Below are 21,374 nucleotides of genomic sequence, written 5' to 3' on the forward strand. Positions count from 1 at the left end.
CAAGGTAATCTCATTTAAATCAGATCCCCCCTATACTTTACACGCTTCACGACGTTACGCTATGTTACGCTATGTACGTAACGTAAGGAAGTGAACGCCACGATATCATTTTAATGAAATTGTTTACAATGCGAGCAAGATTCAGACCGCTTTACTCCATCCCATCGTTGGCAACCATGGTTCTTGATTCCGTTATACTTCATAAGGACAAGCTTGTCGTCTGGTAATGTATCGGGGTATCCGACGATGACTCATTCCAGGATTCTTAGGCAGAACAAAAAATAGCTGAAAATAGAGAGATAGCAGGAATTAAAGCAAACTATACACAGTATTATTATTTTAAGTTAATAGTATTTAAAAAAAATGGGTAATTCGAATTACTGTATCAAAAGGCTGTTTAAGATTATTTTTATGTCAATTTCAAATTATGTTTATCTCTTATTTAATTTCATTACCATACAATTTGATGGTACAAAGAAACTTTGACGCTTAAAGGAATGGTTCTTTACAGTGATTCAACAGGTGTGTTAAGAAGTTATATAAACGAAGCATTTGGAATAATCCAATACTAAATATGCTAAGTTGTAGCGACCGAGCACTCCTTAATAACGAATAAACCTCAGGGACATGCCGTTTTGGAATTTTGAAAGACGAATTAAAGTTCAAGCAGTGTTCATTATACAGACCATCAGTGATCTGGTAGAAGATAGCTTTGCATTGACAGCAGAACTAATAACAGATACGGAACAAATATTTAAACATATCCAGGAACAATCTACACATGGCCGTTTTCTTGTATTTGCATTATACAAATGGTTGGCAAGCAATTAGAATAATCGATCAAGCAAGTCAATCATACATGTTCAAATAACTATCGAATACTATATACTTTTCTCATAGACGTTTAGTTCTCACCACGCAGTGCGATACTAAACATAACATTTTGAAATAAAGGTATACTATTACTTCATAAATCAAATGAAATATTCCGCGATATTGTTCAACACGTAATTGGAAAAGAAACACTATAAACATACAACGTTCGCTACTTCATTTCTTCCTTTATTATTTGGGGGTATTATACATAGATAGATATATACTTTTTATTCCCTCATAAACTTGTGAAGAGGTCGCGCGTTCCAACCATGGTGCTCCCAAACGTTAGTCTGAGAACTTGGACAGTAATCTAGAGCTCGCACGTTCCATCTCTGGTGAGAACAAACGTAAGTCTTAGTACTTGAATTGTAATCTGCAGCTCGCGTGTTCCAACCATGGTGCGTGCAAACGTTAGTCTTAGTACTTGGACACTAATCTAGAGCTCGCGCGTTCCATCTCTGGTGCGAAAAAACATTAGTCTTAGTACTTGAATTGTAATCTAGACCTCGCGCGTTCCAACCATGGTGCGTGCAAACGTTAGTCTTAGTACTTGAACAGTTATCTAGAGCTCACGTGCTCCAACTCTGGTGTATGCAAACGTCAGTCTTAATACTTGGACAGTAATCTAGAGCCCGCGCGTTCCAACCATGGTGCGTGCAAACGTTAGTATTGGTACTTGGACAGTAATCTATAGCTTGCGCGTTCTAACCACGGTGCGCGCAAACGTTAGTCTTAGTACTTGGACAGTAATCTAGAGCTCTCGCGTTCCAACCATGGTGCGTGCAAACGTAAGTCTAAGTACTTGGAGAGTAATATAGAGCTTTCGCGTTCCAATTATGGTGTGTGCAAACGTTAGCCTTAGTACTTGAACAGTTATCTAGAGCTCACGTGCTCCAACTCTGGTGTGTGCAAACGTCAGTCTTAATACTTGGACAGTAATCTAGAGCCCGCGCGTTCTAACCATGGTGCGTGCAAACGTTAGTATTGGTACTTGGACAGTAATCTATAGCTTGCGCGTTCTAACCACGGTGCGTGCAAACGTTAGTCTTAGTACTTGGACACTAATCTAGAGCACTCGCGTTCCAACCATGGTGCGTGCAAACGTAAGTCTAAGTACTTGGAGAGTAATATAGAGCTTTCGCGTTCCAATTATGGTGTGTGCAAACGTTAGTCTTAGTACTTGGACAGTAATCTAAAGCTTGCGCGTTCTAACCATGGTGCGTGCAAACGTTAGTCTTAGTAATTGGACAGTAATCTAGCTGACGCGCGTTCCATCTCTGGTGCGTGCAAACGTTAGTCTTAGTACTTGGACAGTAATCTAGAGCTAGCGCGTTCAAACTCTGGTGCGTGCACACGTTAGTCTTAGTATTTGAACAGTAATCTAATGCTAGCGCGTTCCAACTCTAGTGCGTGCAAACTTTAGTCTTAGTACTTTGATTGTAATCTAGAGCTAGCGCATTCCAACCATGGTGCGTGCAAACGTTAGTCTTAGTACTTGAACAGTTATCTAGAGCTCACGTGCTCCAACTCTGGTGTGTGCAAACGTCAGTCTTAATATTTGGACAGTAATCTAGAGCCCGCGCGTTCTAACCACGGTGCGTGCAAACGTTAGTCTTAGTACTTGGACACTAATCTAGAGCTCTCGCGTTCCAACCATGGTGCTTGCAAACGTAAGTCTAAGTACTTGGGGAGTAATCTCGAGCTTTCGCGTTCCAACTATGGTGTGTGCAAACGTTAGTGTTAGTACTTGGACAGTAATCTAGAGCTTGCGCGTTCTAACCATGGTGCGTGCAAACGTTTGTCTTAGTAATTGGACAGTAATCTAGCTGACGCGCGTTCCATCTATGGTGCGTGCAAACGTTAGTCTTAGTAATTGGACAGTAATCTAGAGCTCGCGTGTTCAAACTTTGGTGCGTGCAAACGTTAGTCTTAGTACTTGAACAGTAATCTAGAGCTAGCGCGTTCCAACTCTGGTGCGTGCAAACTTTAGTCTAAGTACTTTGATTGTAATCTAGATCTAGCGCGTTCCAACTCTGGTGCGTGCAAACGTTAGTCTTAGTACTTGAACAGTAATCTAGAGCTAGCGCGTTCCAACTCTGGTGCGTGCAAACTTTAGTCTAAGTACTTTGATTGTAATCTAGATCTAGCGCGTTCCAACTCTGGTGCGTGCAAAAGTTAGTCTTAGTACTTGGAGTGTAATCTAGAGCAAGCGCGTTCCGACCATGGTGCGTGCAAACGTTAGTCTTAGTTCTTGGACAGTAATCTAGTGGACGCGCGTTCCAACTCTGATGCATGGAAATCTTAGTACTTGAATTGTAATCTAGAGCTCATGCGTTCCAACCATGGTTCGTGCAAACGTTAGTCTTAGTACTTGGATTGTAATCTAGATCTAGCGTGTTCGAACCATGATGCGTGTAAACGTTAGTCTTAGTACTTGGACAGTAATCTAGAGCTAGCGCGTTCCAACCATGATGCGTGCAAACGTTAGTCTTAGTACTTTGACAATAATCTAGAGCTAGCGCGTTCCAACTCTGGTGCGTGCAAACGTTAGTCTTTGTACTTGGATTGTAATCTAGATCTAGCGTGTTCGAACCATGATGCGTGCAAACGTTAGTCTTAGTACTTGGACAGTAATCTAGAACTAGCGCGTTCCAACTCTGGTGCGTGCAAACGTTAGTCTTGGTACTTGGATTGTAATCTAGATCTAGCGCGTTCCAACTCTGGTGAGTGCAAGAGTTAGTCTTAGTACTTGGATTGTAATATAGAGCTACTGCGTTCCGACCATGGTGCGTGCAAACGTTAGTCTTAGTACTTGGATTGTAATCTAGAGCTCGCGCGTTCCGACCATGGTGCGTGCTAACGTTAGTCTTAGTACTTGGATTGTAATATAGAGCTCGCGCGTTCCGACCATGGTGCGTGCAAACGTCAGTCTAAGTACTCTGACAGTAATCTATAGCTAGCGCGTTCCAACTCTGATGCGTACAAACAACAGTCTAAGTACTTGAACAGTAATCTATAGCTCGCGCGTTCCAAGTCTGGTACCTGGAAACGTTAGTCTAAGTATTTGGACAGTAATCTATAGCTCGCGCATTCCAAGTCTGGTACCTGGAAACGTTAGTCTAAGTATTTGGACAGTAATCTATAGCTCGCGCATTCCAAGTCTGGTACCTGGAAACGTTAGTCTAAGTATTTGGACAGTAATCTATAGCTCGCGCATTCCAAGTCTGGTACCTGGAAACGTTAGTCTAAGTATTTGGACAGTAATCTATAGCTCGCGCATTCCAAGTCTGGTACCTGGAAACGTTAGTCTAAGTATTTGGACAGTAATCTATAGCTCGCGCATTCCAAGTCTGGTACCTGGAAACGTTAGTCTAAGTATTTGGACAGTAATCTATAGCTCGCGCATTCCAAGTCTGGTACCTGGAAACGTTAGTCTAAGTACTTGCACAGTAATCTATAGCTCGCGCATTCCAAGTCTGGTACCTGGAAACGTTAGTCTAATTATCTGGACAGTAATGTATAGCTCACGTGCTCAAACTCTAATGCGTGCAAACACTAGTCTAAGTACTTGGACAGTAATCTATAGCTCACGTGCTCAAACTCTGATGCGTGCAAACGCTTGTCTAAGTACTTGGACAGTAATCTATAGCTCACGTGCTCAAACTCTGATGCGTGCAAACTCTGGTCTAAGTACTTAGACAGTAATCTATAGCTCACGTGCTCAAACTCTAATGCGTGCAAACGCTAGTCTAAGTACTTGGGTAGTAATCTATAGATCACGTGCTCAAACTCTGATGCGTGCAAACGCTGTTCTAAGTACTTGGACAGTAATCTATAGCTCACGTGCTCAAACTCTGATGCGTGCAAACGCTAGTCTTAGTACTTGGGCAGTAATCTATAGCTCACGTGCTCAAACTCTGATGCGTGCAAACTCTGGTCTAAGTACTTGGACAGTAATCTATAGCTCACGTGCTCAAACTCTAATGCGTGCAAACGCTGGTCTAAGTACTTGGACAGTAATCTATAGCTCACGTGCTCAAACTCTGATGCGTGCAAACGCTGGTCTAAGTACTTGGACAGTAATCTATAGCTCACGTGCTCAAACTCTGATGCGTGCAAACGCTGGTCTAAGTACTTGGGTAGTAATCTATAGCTCACGTGCTCAAACTCTGATGCGTGCAAACGCTGGTCTAAGTACTTGGACAGTAATCTATAGCTCACGTGCTCAAACTCTGATGCTTGCAAACGCTAGTCTAAGTACTTGGACAGTAATCTATAGCTCACGTGCTCAAACTCTGATGCGTGCAAACGCTGGTCTAAGTACTTGGACAGTAATCTATAGCTCACGTGCTCAAACTCTAATGCGTGCAAACGCTAGTCTAAGTACTTGGAGAGTAATCTATAGCTCACGTGCTCAAACTCTGATGCGTGCAAACTCTGGTCTAAGTACTTGGACAGTAATCTATAGCTCACGTGCTCAAACTCTGATGCATGCAAACGCTGGTCTAAGTACTTGGGCAGTAATCTATAGCTCACGTGCTCAAACTCTGATGCGTACAAACGCTGGTCTATGTACTTGGACAGTAATCTATAGCTCACGTGCTCAAACTCTGGTCCTTGCAAACGCTAGTCTAAGTACTTGGGCAGTAATCTATAGCTCACGTGCTCAAACTCTAATGCGTGCAAACGCTATTCTAAGTACTTGGACAGTAATCTATAGCTCACGTGCTCAAACTCTGATGCATGCAAACGCTAGTCTAAGTACTTGGGCAGTAATCTATAGCTCACGTGCTCAAACTCTGATGCTTGCAAACGCTAGTCTAAGTACTTGGACAGTAATCTATAGCTCACGTGCTCAAACTCTGATGCGTGCAAACGCTAGTCTAAGTACTTGGACAGTAATCTATAGCTCACGTGCCTAAACTCTGATGCGTGCAAACGCTAGTCTAAGTACTTGGGCAGTAATCTATAGCTCACGTGCTCAAACTCTGATGCTTGCAAACGCTAGTCTAAGTACTTGGACAGTAATCTATAGCTCACGTGCTCAAACTCTGATGCGTGCAAACGCTGGTCTAAGTACTTGGACAGTAATCTATAGCTCACGTGCTCAAACTCTGATGCGTGCAAACGCTAGTCTAAGTACTTGGACAGTAATCTATAGCTCACGTGCTCAAACTCTGATGCGTGCAAACGCTGGTCTAAGTACTTGGACAGTAATCTATAGCTCACGTGCTCAAACTCTGATGCGTGCAAACGCTAGTCTAAGTACTTGGGCAGTAATCTATAGCTCACGTGCTAAAACTCTTATGCGTGCAAACGCTGGTCTAAGTTCTTGGACAGTAATCTATAGCTCACGTGCTCAAACTCTGATGCGTGCAAACGCTAGTCTAAGTACTTGGAGAGTAATCTATAGCTCACGTGCTCAAACTCTGATGCTTGCAAACGCTGGTCTAAGTACTTGGACAGTAATCTATAGCTCACGTGCTCAAACTCTTATACGTGCAAACGCTAGTCTAAGTACTTGGAGAGTAATCTATAGCTCACGTGCTCAAACTCTAATGCGTGCAAACGCTAGTCTAAGTACTTGGGCAGTAATCTATAGCTCACGTGCTCAAACTCTAATGCGTGCAAACGCTAGTCTAAGTACTTGGACAGTAATATATAGCTCACGTGCTCAAACTCTGATGTGTGCAAACGCTGTTCTAAGTACTTGGACAGTAATCTATAGCTCACGTGCTCAAACTCTGATGCGTGCAAACACTGGTCTAAGTACTTGGGCAGTAATCTATAGCTCACGTGCTCAAACTCTTATGCGTGCAAACGCCAGTCTAAGTACTTGGACAGGTATCTATAGCTCGCGCGTTCCAACTCTGGCGCGTGCAGCGTGCAAGCGTTAATGTTAGTACTTGGACAGTTATCTAGTGGTCGCGCGTTCTAACCCTGGTGCGTGCAAACGTTAGTCTAAGTACTTGGATTGTAATCTAGTGGTGGCGCGTTCCAACTCTAATGTTGGCCGCTGATTTCCCCCAAAACTCGACCAAGCTGCCTGAAAAATCCATAATAGCGAATATCAGCATTTTTTTTTTGGTATTTAGCAAAATTGTTAAACCATAGATTTATCAATGTTTTGGAAGAAAACGCATGTTTATACACACACATATATATAAAGAAAACGCATAAACAATTGCTTTAAAATGGACTTTTTAGGCAGCTTGGTCGAAATTGGGAGGAAATGCAGATACTCGCTAAAGGATGTTGATTTGTGAATAGAAACCATAAATTTATCAATGTTTTAGAAAAAAACGCATGTATAAATGCTTTGATATAGAAACCAATTTTATGCCGCTATGCCGTTAGGCCGCCAGGCCGCTAACTTCACGCCGCTAGGCCGCTGAAGTGCTTGATCGACTTTTTTTAACAAAAAGAAGATGATAATCGCTTAAGAGTGATAATTTGTGCATAAAAACAGTTAATATATCATTGTTTAAGAAGAACAGGCATGTATACATACTTTGATATAGGAAACCATTTTAGGCCGCCAGGCCGCTAACTCCACGCCGCATAGCCGCTGATCGAAGTGCTTCGACTTTTTTGAAAAAAAATGTTGATAATCGCTTTAGACTGATAATTTGCGCATAAAACAGTAAATATGTCATTATTTTAGAAGAGCAGGCATGTTAACATGCTTTGAAATTGCTGACGGCTTGATCGACTTTATTGAAAAAAAAGTTGAAAAACGCTTCAGAGTGGTAATTTGTGCATAAATCATTGTTTAAAAAGAACAGGCAGGCCGCTAGGCCGCCGGCAGCTAACTTCACGCCGCTCGGGCGCTGAAGTATGATCGACATTTTGGGAAAAAAAATGTTTATTATCGCTTCACATGGATAATTTGTGCATTAAAACAGTTAATTTATCATTGTTTTAGAAGAAAATGCATATAAAAATGCTCTGAATAGAGAACAATTTAAGCTATGTTAATGTATGAATAAAAATCATTGATTAATCATTGTTTTCCAAAAAACGCATAAACAATTGCTTTAAATAGAGAAAAAATAGGCCGCTAGGCCGCCAACTTCACGCCGCTAGGCCGCTAACTTCACGTACATCGGTATTGACAGTATTTGTTGCATGCCAATTTTAAATTCAATATCACTTTTTGAATAAAAAATAAATACAGTCAGTACACTACACTTAGCTCAGAGACTACCTGAGATGCGTAGCGAATTCTCCTACTCAACCGAATCGTGCTTAAACAAATGTACGTGAAGTTAGCGGCCTAGCGGCCTAGCGGCGTGAAGTTAGACGCCTAGCGGCCTAGCGGCCTAGCGGCCTAGCGGCCTAGCGGCCTAGCGGCGTGAAGTTAGCGGCCTGTCGGCCTAGCGGCCTAGCGGCGTGAAGTTAGCGGCCTAGCGGCCTAGCGGCGTGAAGTTAGCGGCCTGGCGGCCTAGCGGTCTAGCGGCGTGAAGTTGGCGGCCTAGCGGCCTAGCGGCCTGGCGCCCTAATTATTTTTTCTATTTCCAAGCAATTGTTAATGCGTTATTTTTATTCATATAGTTACATAGCGGCCTTAAATTGTTATATATTCAGAATATTTTTCTTTACCTTTTATTCTAAAACAATTTTAAATTAACTGTTTTATGCACAAATTATCACTCTGAAGCGTTTTTCAACTTTTTTTCAAAAAAGTCGATCGAGCACTTCAGCGGCCTAGCGGCCTAGCGGCCTAGCGGCGTGAAGTTAGCGGCCTGGCGGCCTAGCGGCCTAGCGGCCTAAAATGGTATCCTATTTCAAAGCATGTATACATGCATTTTCTTCTGAAACAATGACATATGAACTGTTTTTATGCACAAATTAACACTTTGAAGCTATTAGCGATTATCAACATTTTTTTTATAAAAGCGTCGATTAAGCAGTCAGCTATTTCAAAGCATTAAACATGCCTGATCTTCTAAAAAAATGATGTATTTACTGTTTTATGCACAAATTATTACTCTAAAGCGTTTGTTTTTTTCAAAAAGTTGATCGAGCACTTCAGCGGCCTAGCGGCCTAGCGGCGTGAAGTTAGCGGCCTGGCGGCCTAACGGCCTAGCGGCCTAAAATGGTTTCCTATTTCAAAGCATGTATACATGCATTTTCTTCTAAAACAATGACATATTAACTGTTTTATGCACAAATTAACACTTTGAAGCTATGAGCGATAATTAACATAATTTTTTTCAAAAAAGTCGATTGAGCAGTCAGCTATTTCAAAGCATTAAACATGGCTGATCTTCTAAAACAATGATGTATTTACTGTTTTTATGCACAAATTATCACTCTAAAGCGTTTTTTATTTTTTTTCAAAAAAAAGTCGATCGAGCACTTCAGCGGCCTAGCGGCCTAGCGGCGTGAAGTTAGCGGCCTGGCGGCCTAGCGGCCTAAAATGGTTTTCCTTTTTTTTAAAAAAAACTGTTGATAATCGCTTATAGCTTCAAAGTGTTAATTTGTGCATTCAAACAGTTAATATGTCATTGTTTTAGAAGAAAATGCATGTATACATGCTTTGAAATAGGAAACCATTTTAGGCCGCTAGGCCGCTAGGCCGCCAGGCCGCTAACTTCACGCCGCTTGGCCGCTGAAGTGCTCGATCGACTTTTTGGGGAAAAAAATGAAAAACGCTTCAGAGTGATAATTTGTGCATAAAAACAGTAAATACATCATTGTTTTAGATGAACAGTCATGTGTAATGCTTTGAAATAGCTGACTGCTTAATCGAAGCTTTTAAAAAAAAACCTGTTGATAATCGCTAATAGCTTCAAAGTGTTAATTTGTGCATAAAAACGGTTAATATGTTATTGTTTTAGAAGAAAATGCATTTATACATGCTTTAAAATAGGAAAACATTTTAGGCCGCTAGGCCGCTAGGCCGCCAGGCCGCTAACTTCACGCCGCTAGGCCGCTAGGCCGCTAGGCCGCTAGGCCGCTGAAGTGCTCGATCGACTTTTTTGGAAAACAAATGAAAAACGCTTCAGAGTGATAATTTGTGCATAAAAACAGTAAATACATCATTGTTTTAGAAGAACAGGCATGTTAAATGCTTTGAAATAGCTGACTGCTTTATCGACGTTTTTGGAAAAAAACTGTTGATAATCGCTTCAATGTATTAATTTGTGCATAAAAACAGTTAAAATGTCATTGTTTTAGAAGAAAATGCATGTATACATGCTTTGAAATAGGATTCAATTTAGGCCGCTAGGCCGCTAGGCCGCTAATTTCACGCCGCTATGCCGCTAGGTCGCTGAAGTGCTTGATCGACTTTTTTGAAAAAAAGTTGAAAAACGCTTCAGAGTGATAATTTGTGCATAAAACAGTTAATTTAAAATTGTTATGGAAAAGGTAAAGAAAAATATTCTGAATAGATAACAATTTAAGGCCGCTATGTAACTATATGAATAAAAAACCTTGATTTATCATTGTTTTTAAAAAAAAACGCATTAACAATTGCTTGGAAATAGAAAAAAAATAATTAGGCCGCCAGGCCGCTAGGCCGCTAGGCCGCCAACTTCACGCCGCTAGGCCGCTAGGCCGCCAGGCCGCTAACTTCACGCCGCTAGGCCGCTAGGCCGCTAGGCCGCTAACTTCACGCCGCTAGGCCGCTAGGCCGCTAGGCCGCTAACTTCACGTACATCTTAAACAACACTATTTTAAATTTGCAATAATCCGATGATGTCATCTCTTATGGCGTTGGCACTCACCGAAAGTACATCACAAATTACGGAGATCGACCATGCTGATGAACCAATTTACACGAAATAAAATAGGTAAAATCCATCTAGTTTGAAATACCATGCTTTAATCAGCAGTATTCCTGATGACTGGAAAACATGGTTGAAAAATGAAGGCATATCATATAACACACCAACTTACTTTGTAGATAAAATGGGGGAAAATACAAAAATTAGTAAAATAGTTTACAAGAATCTTATTATACAACTTAAACCTGAAAATAGAACTCGAGAAGAAAACTGGGAATCTCAATTTGATCTTAACTCTCTACAATGGAAAATGTGTACACACAGGCGCTCAACTAACAATAGATACGAAACTTCGGGAATTCCAATATAAATACATAATGAATATCCTTCCAAACAATAATAAGCTTTACACGTACAATATTGTTGCATCAAGGTTATGTGATTTTTGTGTAATGAACATCGACTCAAACATCCATATGTTTTGGGAATGTCATATTTCGCAGACGTTTTGGGGTGAATTTAGAACATTCATAACAAATTCTTTCAATGAAGTGAGCTTTAGAGAACTATCATATAAAACCATTAGCTTTTGTGATTTAATGCCAAACAAAGAAAAATTTGGTTATCAAATAAATTTTATGTCACTTCTAGGAAAATATTTCATTTTTAAATCAAAATGTGAAGGAAAAATACCAACATGTGCCATGTTTGTCCAATATCTCAATAAACGACTAAAAATAGAGAAAACAATAGCAACAATGAAGAATAAAATCAACACCTATAATAGACGATGGCAACAATTAGAACACTTATTATCTTAGTAAAACAGCTCCAGTATATAGTAGTATTGTAAAGCGCATTTGAATGAAATATCCACCAAAGAACTGTACTTTATAAGATCCATTTCTTTTAAAGCAAGTAGGTTTTTTAAAGTTAGTAGGTGTTTTTTTCATTTTTAAATTTAACATTTATATTAGGAACACTATTCCGAAACATCAAATACACACCACCTCTCCCATTTTTTTTGTCTACCTTTTTATTTGAAAACAAGTCCCAAACGCTAATAAGAGTTTTCAAACAAAGAGTTAGATCAATATTTATTTGTTCACATTGATATTATTTAGTATAACGGTTTGTATTAAATGGTATACATATATATAATTATGTCATTTATAAATGTTTGTATGAATGAACATTTGGGCAATAAAAAAAAACAGAAACCAAAAAAAAGAGAAAATGACAAGTAAAATATCCCACAGGAAAAAAAAAAATGTCTTACTTGTGTCATCTCGAACGATATGTTTAAACTCCGCTCTTCATTATGTGTGTAAATACCGGTACTCATTACCTTCCAGTTATAAACAAACGAAATGCCACAAAAGTAATTACACCTTTTTTTTCCAAAGACTCTTCTTGGACCGCTCGAGAGGACGAATACAGAAGAGAACTGCTCACCTGTAAACCAGAACTGCGAGAATGCTTCGAGAAGAAACTGGGCAGGTCCAGCAGAAGACATGCACGTGTTCTCGATGAGAACGATGATTGGAAATGTCTCGACAATCTGGAAACTGTGTTTGATGAAAGAATTCAGAAGACAGCAACGGGTATGCGTATATTTTATGAGCTGAATATGTTTCAATGGCTGTTTGTTTTCATGAAAACAATATGATATTTAGGGGCGGGTGAATGATTCGACATTAGAAATGCTACAATTTTGGTGTAATGCATTACCCTCGTCTCCTATACACCAGTAACAAGTCAACTTGGGCGATTTAAATAACTCTTACAATTAGGTATAAACAACCGTCTATAGATGGTCTGTGTGTACATTTGATGACATTGACACATTTTAGCTGAAACAAACTTTCACAGAGAACAAAAGTGGACAGGAAACGTGGCTGTTTGGTCCTGAGTTGACAGCAGCCGATATTACTGTGGTCACCTTATTGATTCACTTAACAACGGTCGGGTTCAGTAAACGATTTTTCTCGTTGAACTCCACACACTTTGACCAACCCAATTGCGTTCATATCCCCGATAATGACATCAACCCCGCAATTCATTCCTTATATTTACACCAATAGTTCATTATTTCATTCAAGTATTGTTAAAAAAATACTTCATTTCATTTAAGAAAACCTTTCAGTAATCCGTTCTTACCCATTCTGTAAATAGAACGACCCGACTATAACCGGAAACATTTTTTCAAATGACGTCACAATAACGCGGGAAAAGATCAACCACTTGAAATCACTTCAAAACGTAAAATTGAAACACTTCTGGTATCAATATATTTAAAATATAATAAACACTTTTAAAAATGTTGATCTATATTTTACGGGACCTGCAGACACAATACAACCAATAACAAGATCAATAGCTTCCATGTATATTGTTATGCAAAGAATTACGATCCGAACATATCCGAAGATGTTGCGTTCATCGATTGATGAACGCAATTGCCGAAAGGCAGTTCATTTAAGGAATGGAAGTTGAGGTGTAAATTTTTATAAATGCAATGACCGAAAGGCAGTTCATTTAAGGAATGGAAAGTAAGGTGTTAATATATACAGATGAACATAAAACCAAGCGTTATAAAGACGAAAGAAACGATGTCAAGAATGAATGGGATTGTTTTTCGACAAAAATCAGGGCTGCAGGGAAAGTGTCCTTGAAGAGTTCATAGCGTTGCTGGGCATTGGTGACCTTGGTTACAAGGAAATAAGCAAAAAACTTTAAAACTATTATACATGTTGTTTCCTGTACCGGAACTTCAATACTTCGTGTAGTTTAACAGATAAACAAGCATAAAAAGGGTAAAATCAAGTATTGTTATTATACTGATTGACGATGTGTATATTTCATTCAAACTGCAGAACTACTTTACGTATTAAATTCTTTGTGGCTTTAATAACAATGGTAGAATCAGCAGAAATCTGCCGTTCAGAATGCATGGTGTCATTGTACTATATGTATTAAAATCTCAATGAATGAAACTACAATGATACTTGGATTGAAATAAAAAGTTACTGGTTACAAAGGTACATGTATGGTGTGTATTTCGTGGCACTGATGACCAAGTTTAACATGCGCTGAAGGAAATACACACAGTTTCAAAATTAACTAAATGTTGATTCATACATGAAAAAATGGTGATAGTTTGTACCGATGAGAATAATTATTTAACCAATACGTCATTGCCATCAACCACTGTCCAATACAAAAATGACATGCTCTGTTTGCACGGCTATGCTGCAAAAAGCTAAAATCTCGAGACCCCATGCTTCTCGTAGTGTTTTTTTTTTAATATTTAACACAATAGCCAAATTAATACCTGATTGTTAGTTCAAGTATATTAAAAACCAAACTAATTCATTTGAAAAATATGTTCTCTTACAATGAGTTACGCGCTTTAATAAACCCTCCCCGGGCGGACGAGATCATCATTAAAATGTGTAAAACGGGTATATTCCGCTTGAGGGAAGCAGCTCTAGTTTTATTAATATTCTTTATGAAAACAACTTCCGGTTAACAAATAATGTTTAACATGATTCCTTAAAATATTATTGTCGCTAATAAAATATTTGTATGGAATAGATAAGTCTAAAATATAAAACTAACCTTTGAAAAACACCGCCAGACATTTAACTTTGTTAAAGCAAATATCCATTAATAACAAAGGGCGGTAATCGTGCATATATGCGGTAACGCTACATATGCATTGCAATGATGAATAAATAACCTATGCTTTCCTACACAGAAACCTTTGTGGGATCGCATGAATAGACCAAGCTCTTTAATAATATTACTGTATGCCCAAATTATCACCTATGTCTGCAGATCTACTTATGGTATATAAAAAAATAATTATGTTCAGTATCTACAAAATATATTAGTATTATGGTAGAACATTGTAAATGTATAGCTGGCATAAGACAAACAATGTATCATTTTGTTTATTTTGGAACTCGTGAATGCAACAAGAACCATATGGCCTGGCTAAACTATGGAATACAACTGCATGAGATCTTCAACACTAAAATGATGCATTCAGTTAAAATATACGTTAACTATCCATAACAATGGTAAAAATAAACAGCATTAGACGCAAAAAGTTAGCTACATGGATAATATACTTTCACAAACTAAGATAAATATAGCTGTCCTATTAATGTATAAACACGTATATAGTAATACCCATATCTATAAATGTTCCGATCCTTCCTGGCTGACTGTATACAAGTAGTTCAAGTCACAGTAATACCGTGGATGATATGGTCGAATGGATAAGAAATCACGCCCAAAGAGGTAGATTCTACCACACTACATGTGCTTATGTGTTTAATGTCGTATTATAATGAAAGTCCTCGCGCCGCACCGGAAGCTTCACAAACATAGAACGTCGGGGTTCCGCTGTACCTTTTCTGAAATCGAGATAGAGGGTGTGCTATTAAAAAGCATTGAAGCAAATGAAAGCATTTTCGATACAGTGAAGAAGTGTGTATATCTTTCAGGTTAAAGAGCGAATGTTGTAGTAGTTTTCATTACACGACGCAGCCGATGAAACACATGCATTGCAAAATAGTAACAATCATGCGATGAAAAAGATCTATTGATGAATACCCACAAACGTCGTCTCGACACACGAATGGTTGGTTATACGTCGTATTTCGGAATTAGCAACATGAACATCTGTTATACTGAGCGCCACTCTCATTCTGTCCTGAAGATCTTTTCAGACCATTGTGTACAAGAACAAAGAACAGAAATTGCTTGAAATGCTTACTTTTACTTGCTGACCAACATTCCCATGACATTTCGAAAGCTTTCGTACTTTTGAAGTTACGTGCGACACAATTTCTTAGACAATTGCTTACTAAATAACAAAAGCATCCGTGTATGCCAGCACCCGCTGTGCCGTAATAGAAAACCTAACATTCAGAAACCCCTATTTTATCAGCGCCAGTTGCACACCTTTATATGCTGAAGTGTGGCGGGAACGGCTTCTTTCTTTAGAAGTGTAACGGTGCATCCCCCGAAACCACCGCCAGTCATGCGAGAGCCGTACACGCCATCCACTTCCGTCGCCGCCTCCACCAGTTGGTCCAGCTCCTGACACGACACCTCGAAATCATCCCTAAGGAAACAAGGAAATGGTTGAAATGACTGATCAACCACTTCAATTTTTAAATTAATGACAAAAACATTTAGAAATAATTATTTATTTTTGTATTTAAAACAAATATTTACCATATCCCGTCGAAACTGACACCTATAAATTTTGACTGGTCTTAGAAGGAAGTGATGTAAAAAATGATTACATATATTAACTCGGTGTTATACATATTCTCGACTAGAACACACACCGCTCCACCATAAAAACAGAAGCTGCAGTTCATCAAGGGGCGTCACTTGCCTGAGTGCGTTGTGGCTTTGCACCATGAGTTGTCCGAACAGGCTGTAGTTGTTGTTCTCGAGGGCGGAGGCGGCCTCCTCCGTCCGCCGGATTTCTCCCACCACGTGACGGGCCCGACGGTATGTGACGTCATCCATTTGATCCTTGTTGTCTGTAGGTATAGTTATAGAAGATTAAAATACATGCCGGGTAAGTCGGTTACGATTAACAGTAAACGGGAAGTAATTCAGATTTGATAATTCTCGTTATGTCCGCTTTTGCAAGAATACGACAGGTAATTACATCATGGCAAGCAATGTATCAATTATCATATAAACACCTATCAGCAGATGCCGAGTTGTGGCTTTGACCCAATTTTACACACCATCGCCGTCGACAAAGACGATGATAGTACCTTGTTTGTTTTTTTAAAGAATTTTAAACGAGCTAGAAATGTGTTTTCAAACATTTGATACCTTCCAGAAGTTTGTCATTAGCGTCCCTGAGACTGGACAGGCCGAGTATTTTGGCGGCGTTTTCACACTGGGCGCGCCTGGTGGAGTACTCAGACGACTCGATGTTGTGTTTCACGTTAGAGTTGGTAACAAGGATAACGACATTTGGGTCCACAAGGGGAACCAGCCGACTCTCAAGGGACCTGCCGATGAAATAGAGCACACTAGTAAACACAAGAAAATGTGAATATTGCAAAAAAAATATTAATTTAAAGCTTAATTGAATATGACCGCAAACGAAATTGTTTAGCCCATTATACTGCTAAGTACCGACCCTCATAAACTATGTATACATGTATGCCGCCTATGATTTAAGTATGAAGTGTTGATGGATACAGAATGACATCCAATGTTGTGATAAGCTCATTTCTCCGTCTACCAGCTGTTCAGGCAGAAGATCGTAACAGCACTCCCTCTAAAGTTTCCAAGTGAACATTTCATGTAAATACGGCAGAGAAGTTATGAAATTACACCAAAATGCCCCCATTTTAGACTAAAATTACATAACACAATCATGGGAAGGGCTAACCCCCTGCCTTGTTTAGAGCCTATTTTGGACAAACTTAAATTGAGATTTATAGCTGTGTCTTCGCATTGGTTAAATGATCTTTTCTTGTAACAATCCACTGGCTACACTCAGGCTCCGTGACACGTGTCCTTCCTAATTATAAATACCTGCAGTCGATAAGCAGTGCGTGCTTCTCTTCTCCCATGAAGGAGATAAATTGATCCATGATGCCGCACGGCGCTCCTGCGTAAACGTGCTCGGCCTTCTGACACGCGAGCGCCTTCTGTTTCCGATCGACGCTAGGGTCGCCGCCGCCAGCCAGCTGGTCGAGGAACATGTACGTGCCCACCTCGATGGCTGCCGAGCTGGAGACTCCCCCACCCAGAGGAACGGACGACACGATCACACAGTCAAACCCCGGGACCGACCCTACATGTATATATAGGTAAAAAGGTAATACATATGTACTAAGGTTTGTTCCATTGACGTTTAACAACTATACAAAAAGATACGATAACCAATTGCTAAAATCTCTGTCTTTTAAATCCTATATCCATTAACAGTCTGCACTAACGATATGTTAACGTCAGTTGTAAACACGTCCCCAGGTCCGGGGGTATACCGGTGATAGTGGGGAAATGGGCTGTGTTTTAACCTTTCAGGTGGCTCCGCAGTGCCGAGCGAGTGAATGCGGTGGTTTTCTTTTCGCTCCGAAAATAGCGGGGAATGGGCCTTACCTAGGTATCCCGGGGTACGGGGGCATTTGGCAGGGTTTCTACCGGCAGTTTGTCCCCGCAGGTAGGGGATTTTACCCGGGTCGGCTGGACCGCAAGTCAATGTCTCCGCTATTGTCCCGACCTGGGGGCGTGGTTACAATTGACTGGTGCATAAATCAATAATTATAAACTATATTGTTACACCACGATGCATACCGAATTAGAATAATACAACCTGAAAATGCCTTGCAATAATTATTACCTTTATAGTTGGCAACGACCCCTTTCACGTAGTTAGCCCATTTTGGGACGCCCGGGTTGAGGGGCGTGGCATCCGAGGGAACCGGAAACTCGACATACGTGGGATCGTCTGCTCCCTGGGAGAGCGTCTGCACACGGCACTGTGACGTTCCATTCTTTCGGCCCACAAATACGGACACCAGGGGAAGTGCCTGAAACACAACAATGCATGAACATATCAAATATAGAGTAATACAATGATGCAAACTAACCTACCTCATAATAGTGTTTGTATGTGTTTTGTAAGCTTTTCAAACGTTTGTTCATAACTTACTGTAACAGCAAAGAGGTCTGTTATTTAATTTAATTAATATCTGAAATGCTTTTTGTGATATTTGACCATATCAATTAAGAAAAAAGCAAATGGTTCAAATACCGGTCAATTGATAGTTTTAATTACTATGTATTGATAAATTATAAGTAAAATGGCATTTATCACTGAGTTTTGTGAAGGGACTTTCAAAGTGTTAAAAGGCATACTAAACAGCTAACAAACTACCTTATTCATCATGCATTGCCTTCACTTTATCTTAATAGATTAAAACTTTTTTCATCTTTGTACAATACTGTTCATGATTTCGAAGCTTGATGCATTTCCTTTTTGCTGCATTTTCTAAACGGTAATAAGACGTATAATTCAGCTGGAAATATCTCTCATCTTTCTTAACCGTTTTCTAAGGGTATGTCATGATTAGTTATAATAAATCATTCTTATGGGACGAATCTCTGGGATCATGATATAGTAAAAGAAGTAGCATATATAAAACCTGGCACGGCGCCGAAATATTTCGTCATTACGACCTTGATGAAGAGTGACGGCGCTGCACCCGGTCCCCTGGCACTTGTGTTTCTCAATTTGCAGTTATTACAGATTCCGTGATTAAATATGCGTTCGACGGAAATAATATGCGTCTGACAGGGTTCATTTAAGAATTTTAGGCTAGCTTTCATGATATACATGCATGTGCATCAAGGTCAGGGCCGTCTAGGCAATTCATTCACAGTTCCAATTTGTCAGGCTAAGATCTATCTTTTTCTTTAATTACGTTTTAATAGCGTAGATAATGCTGAAAGAGCATTAATAGATTACAACAAAACAAAATATGTCCCTAGTACTGTCACGATATTATCCGTTCACGTCGAAACGCCGTGTACGCAATGTTTAAAGATTTTTGCGGAAATATTTGAAGAAATTGAAACCATCGCACACTGAAATTTATCATGAAAGCTGTTAACATAGCCAAGCTCCTTAAAACGCTTCCTGTATGTAACGTATCCTGTCATGTATAACACAATTACTCCCATACAACACTGAACACTGTGACAGCGTGATCATTACACTTTTCGACATTGACACTGCAATGATTGCATCATCATGCACTCACCATGGGAAAAACAAATCCATCGTTATAATCTGTGTGCTCTCCGATCAGGTTCACCCTTCCGGGGGCGCAGGCAGCCACTTCGGGGTCCGCATCGAATCGCTTCTTGAACGCGTCCTTAGCCCCCTTAAGCAAGTCCTCCACTGTCGGTATCCGAGCTTGGAGGTCAGCCATGTTTACAAGTGCGCCACGTTTATATTGAGCGATACAATGGTATGGGAATGAATGCTTGTAAATCTATACTTCTTTCAGCTGATCACGTGTTTGATATGCTTCCCTGAGCACAAGTTCATTAATACCGATACTGAAAACCACTGTGGTTAAAGTCATACCGAACTTATATATGCTTTGCTTTTATATCTTATGATAACCACTAGCAGTTCAGGGGGAGGGGGAGCGCACCAGGCGCCCCCTCCCCTAAAACCGTGCAAGTTTTCTTTTTATTTCAATATAGGGGAACAAAGAATGATAAGATACGCGCACAATGCACCATTCGGACTAGCAACGGTCCTAGAGGACGACCTTAAGCCCCAATGAATTCATTAATTATAACCATGTAGGGTACGTATTATTGTGGAAGGGTACGTGCTTTCTTCGTTGCACTGCGCCCCCTCTCACACCAACTCCTGAACTCGCCCTATGATAGAACGGTATGCCGGATTCGGATTCCGGCGTAAGAAAACAAACAAACATAGATGACAACTTTTCTCAGAGGAAAGAAGCTAGTTGTATGAACTCAACGCGGCCTATAACTGATATCGATTCAATTTTACCTGAATCCTGCGTGTCAAACCGGTGGACAGGGTTTTAAGCGGCTTTTCGGATTCCAAGGGGACAGGCCCGGGATGGGATATCATACATACTATCCACTGTTCCATGATCAGAGCTGTGGCATACTTCGTGGGGCACAAATAAAATACTTTTATTACTAAACCTATTTCAAAATCAAATTATTTCAAAATCAAAGTATTTATTAACTTTATCATTGACAAATAAAAATAACGTGAACAAACTATAACCTCATGGCTTCAAATGAATGGAAAGTTGCAGCTCGGTGTCCTTGGGGACGTCCAATTACCGTAACAAGATTGCAAGCAGGTTAAAGAAGGGCAAGTCGGTGACCTAGTTTGACTTGATAAACAAGATGTAAGTCAAACTGAGAGACCCTTCATTATTTTTATTAACACTAATAAATGTTGTTAATGTTTATTTCATGGTTTGAAAGAGTTTACGAATGCAAATCATAGCATAAGGGTTGGAACGAGCGAGCTCTAGATTACAATTCAAGTACTGAGACCATCGTCGGCCAGCCTTTGGATTTGAACGGTTAGCCCTAGATTACAACCACGCACGAGCTCTGTATTACAATCCAATCGCTTGGACCATCGTCCGACAGCAGGGTTCTAAGACTGGCCACACGGTCGGCCAGCATCAGGGTTCTAAGATCACCGTCGGCCAGCATCAGGGTTCTTAGACCAACCGGTCGGCCAGCATCAGGGTTCTAAGACCAACCGGTCGGCCAGCATCAGGCTTTTAAGACCAACCGGTCGGCCAGCATCAGGCTTCTAAAACCAACCGGTCGGCCAGCATCAGGCTTCTAAAACCAACCGGTCGGCCAGCATCAGGCTTCTAAGACCAACCGGTCGGCCAGCTTCAGGCTTCTAAGACCAATCGATCGGCCAGCATCAGGCTTCTAACATCAACCGGTCGGCCAGCTTCAGGCTTCTAAGACCAACCGGTGGTCAGCATCAGGCTTCTAAAACCAACCGGTCGGCCAGCATCAGGCTTCTTAACACACACAGTCGGCCAGTATCAAGTTTCCAATGCGCAAACATACGATTACAAGCACGTGCGAGATCTATTTTACAATCCAAGTATTGAGACTATCGTCGGCCTCCATCAGACTTCGAACGCGCGAGTTCTGGATTACAAGCACGTGCATGCTCTG

The 21,374-nt window shown here is 40.3% G+C and overlaps 1 protein-coding gene across 1 annotated transcript; it reads right to left on the reverse strand.

The window, feature by feature from the left end:
• Positions 1–12,985: 12,985 nt before the first annotated feature.
• LOC128225224 (galactokinase-like) lies at positions 12,986–19,653 on the reverse strand. Its single transcript, XM_052935312.1, has 7 exons — positions 19,430–19,653; positions 18,007–18,196; positions 17,196–17,457; positions 16,482–16,663; positions 16,027–16,177; positions 15,585–15,747; positions 12,986–15,034 (listed from the first exon to the last, which is right to left on the reverse strand). Exons 1-7 carry the CDS (start codon positions 19,598–19,600, stop codon positions 14,963–14,965), a joined length of 1,191 nt encoding a protein of 396 aa, XP_052791272.1. The 5' UTR covers positions 19,601–19,653; the 3' UTR covers positions 12,986–14,962.
• Positions 19,654–21,374: the final 1,721 nt, after the last annotated feature.

This window comes from Mya arenaria, chromosome 2 (assembly GCF_026914265.1).
Source record: "Mya arenaria isolate MELC-2E11 chromosome 2, ASM2691426v1".
Taxonomy (NCBI): domain Eukaryota; kingdom Metazoa; phylum Mollusca; class Bivalvia; order Myida; family Myidae; genus Mya; species Mya arenaria.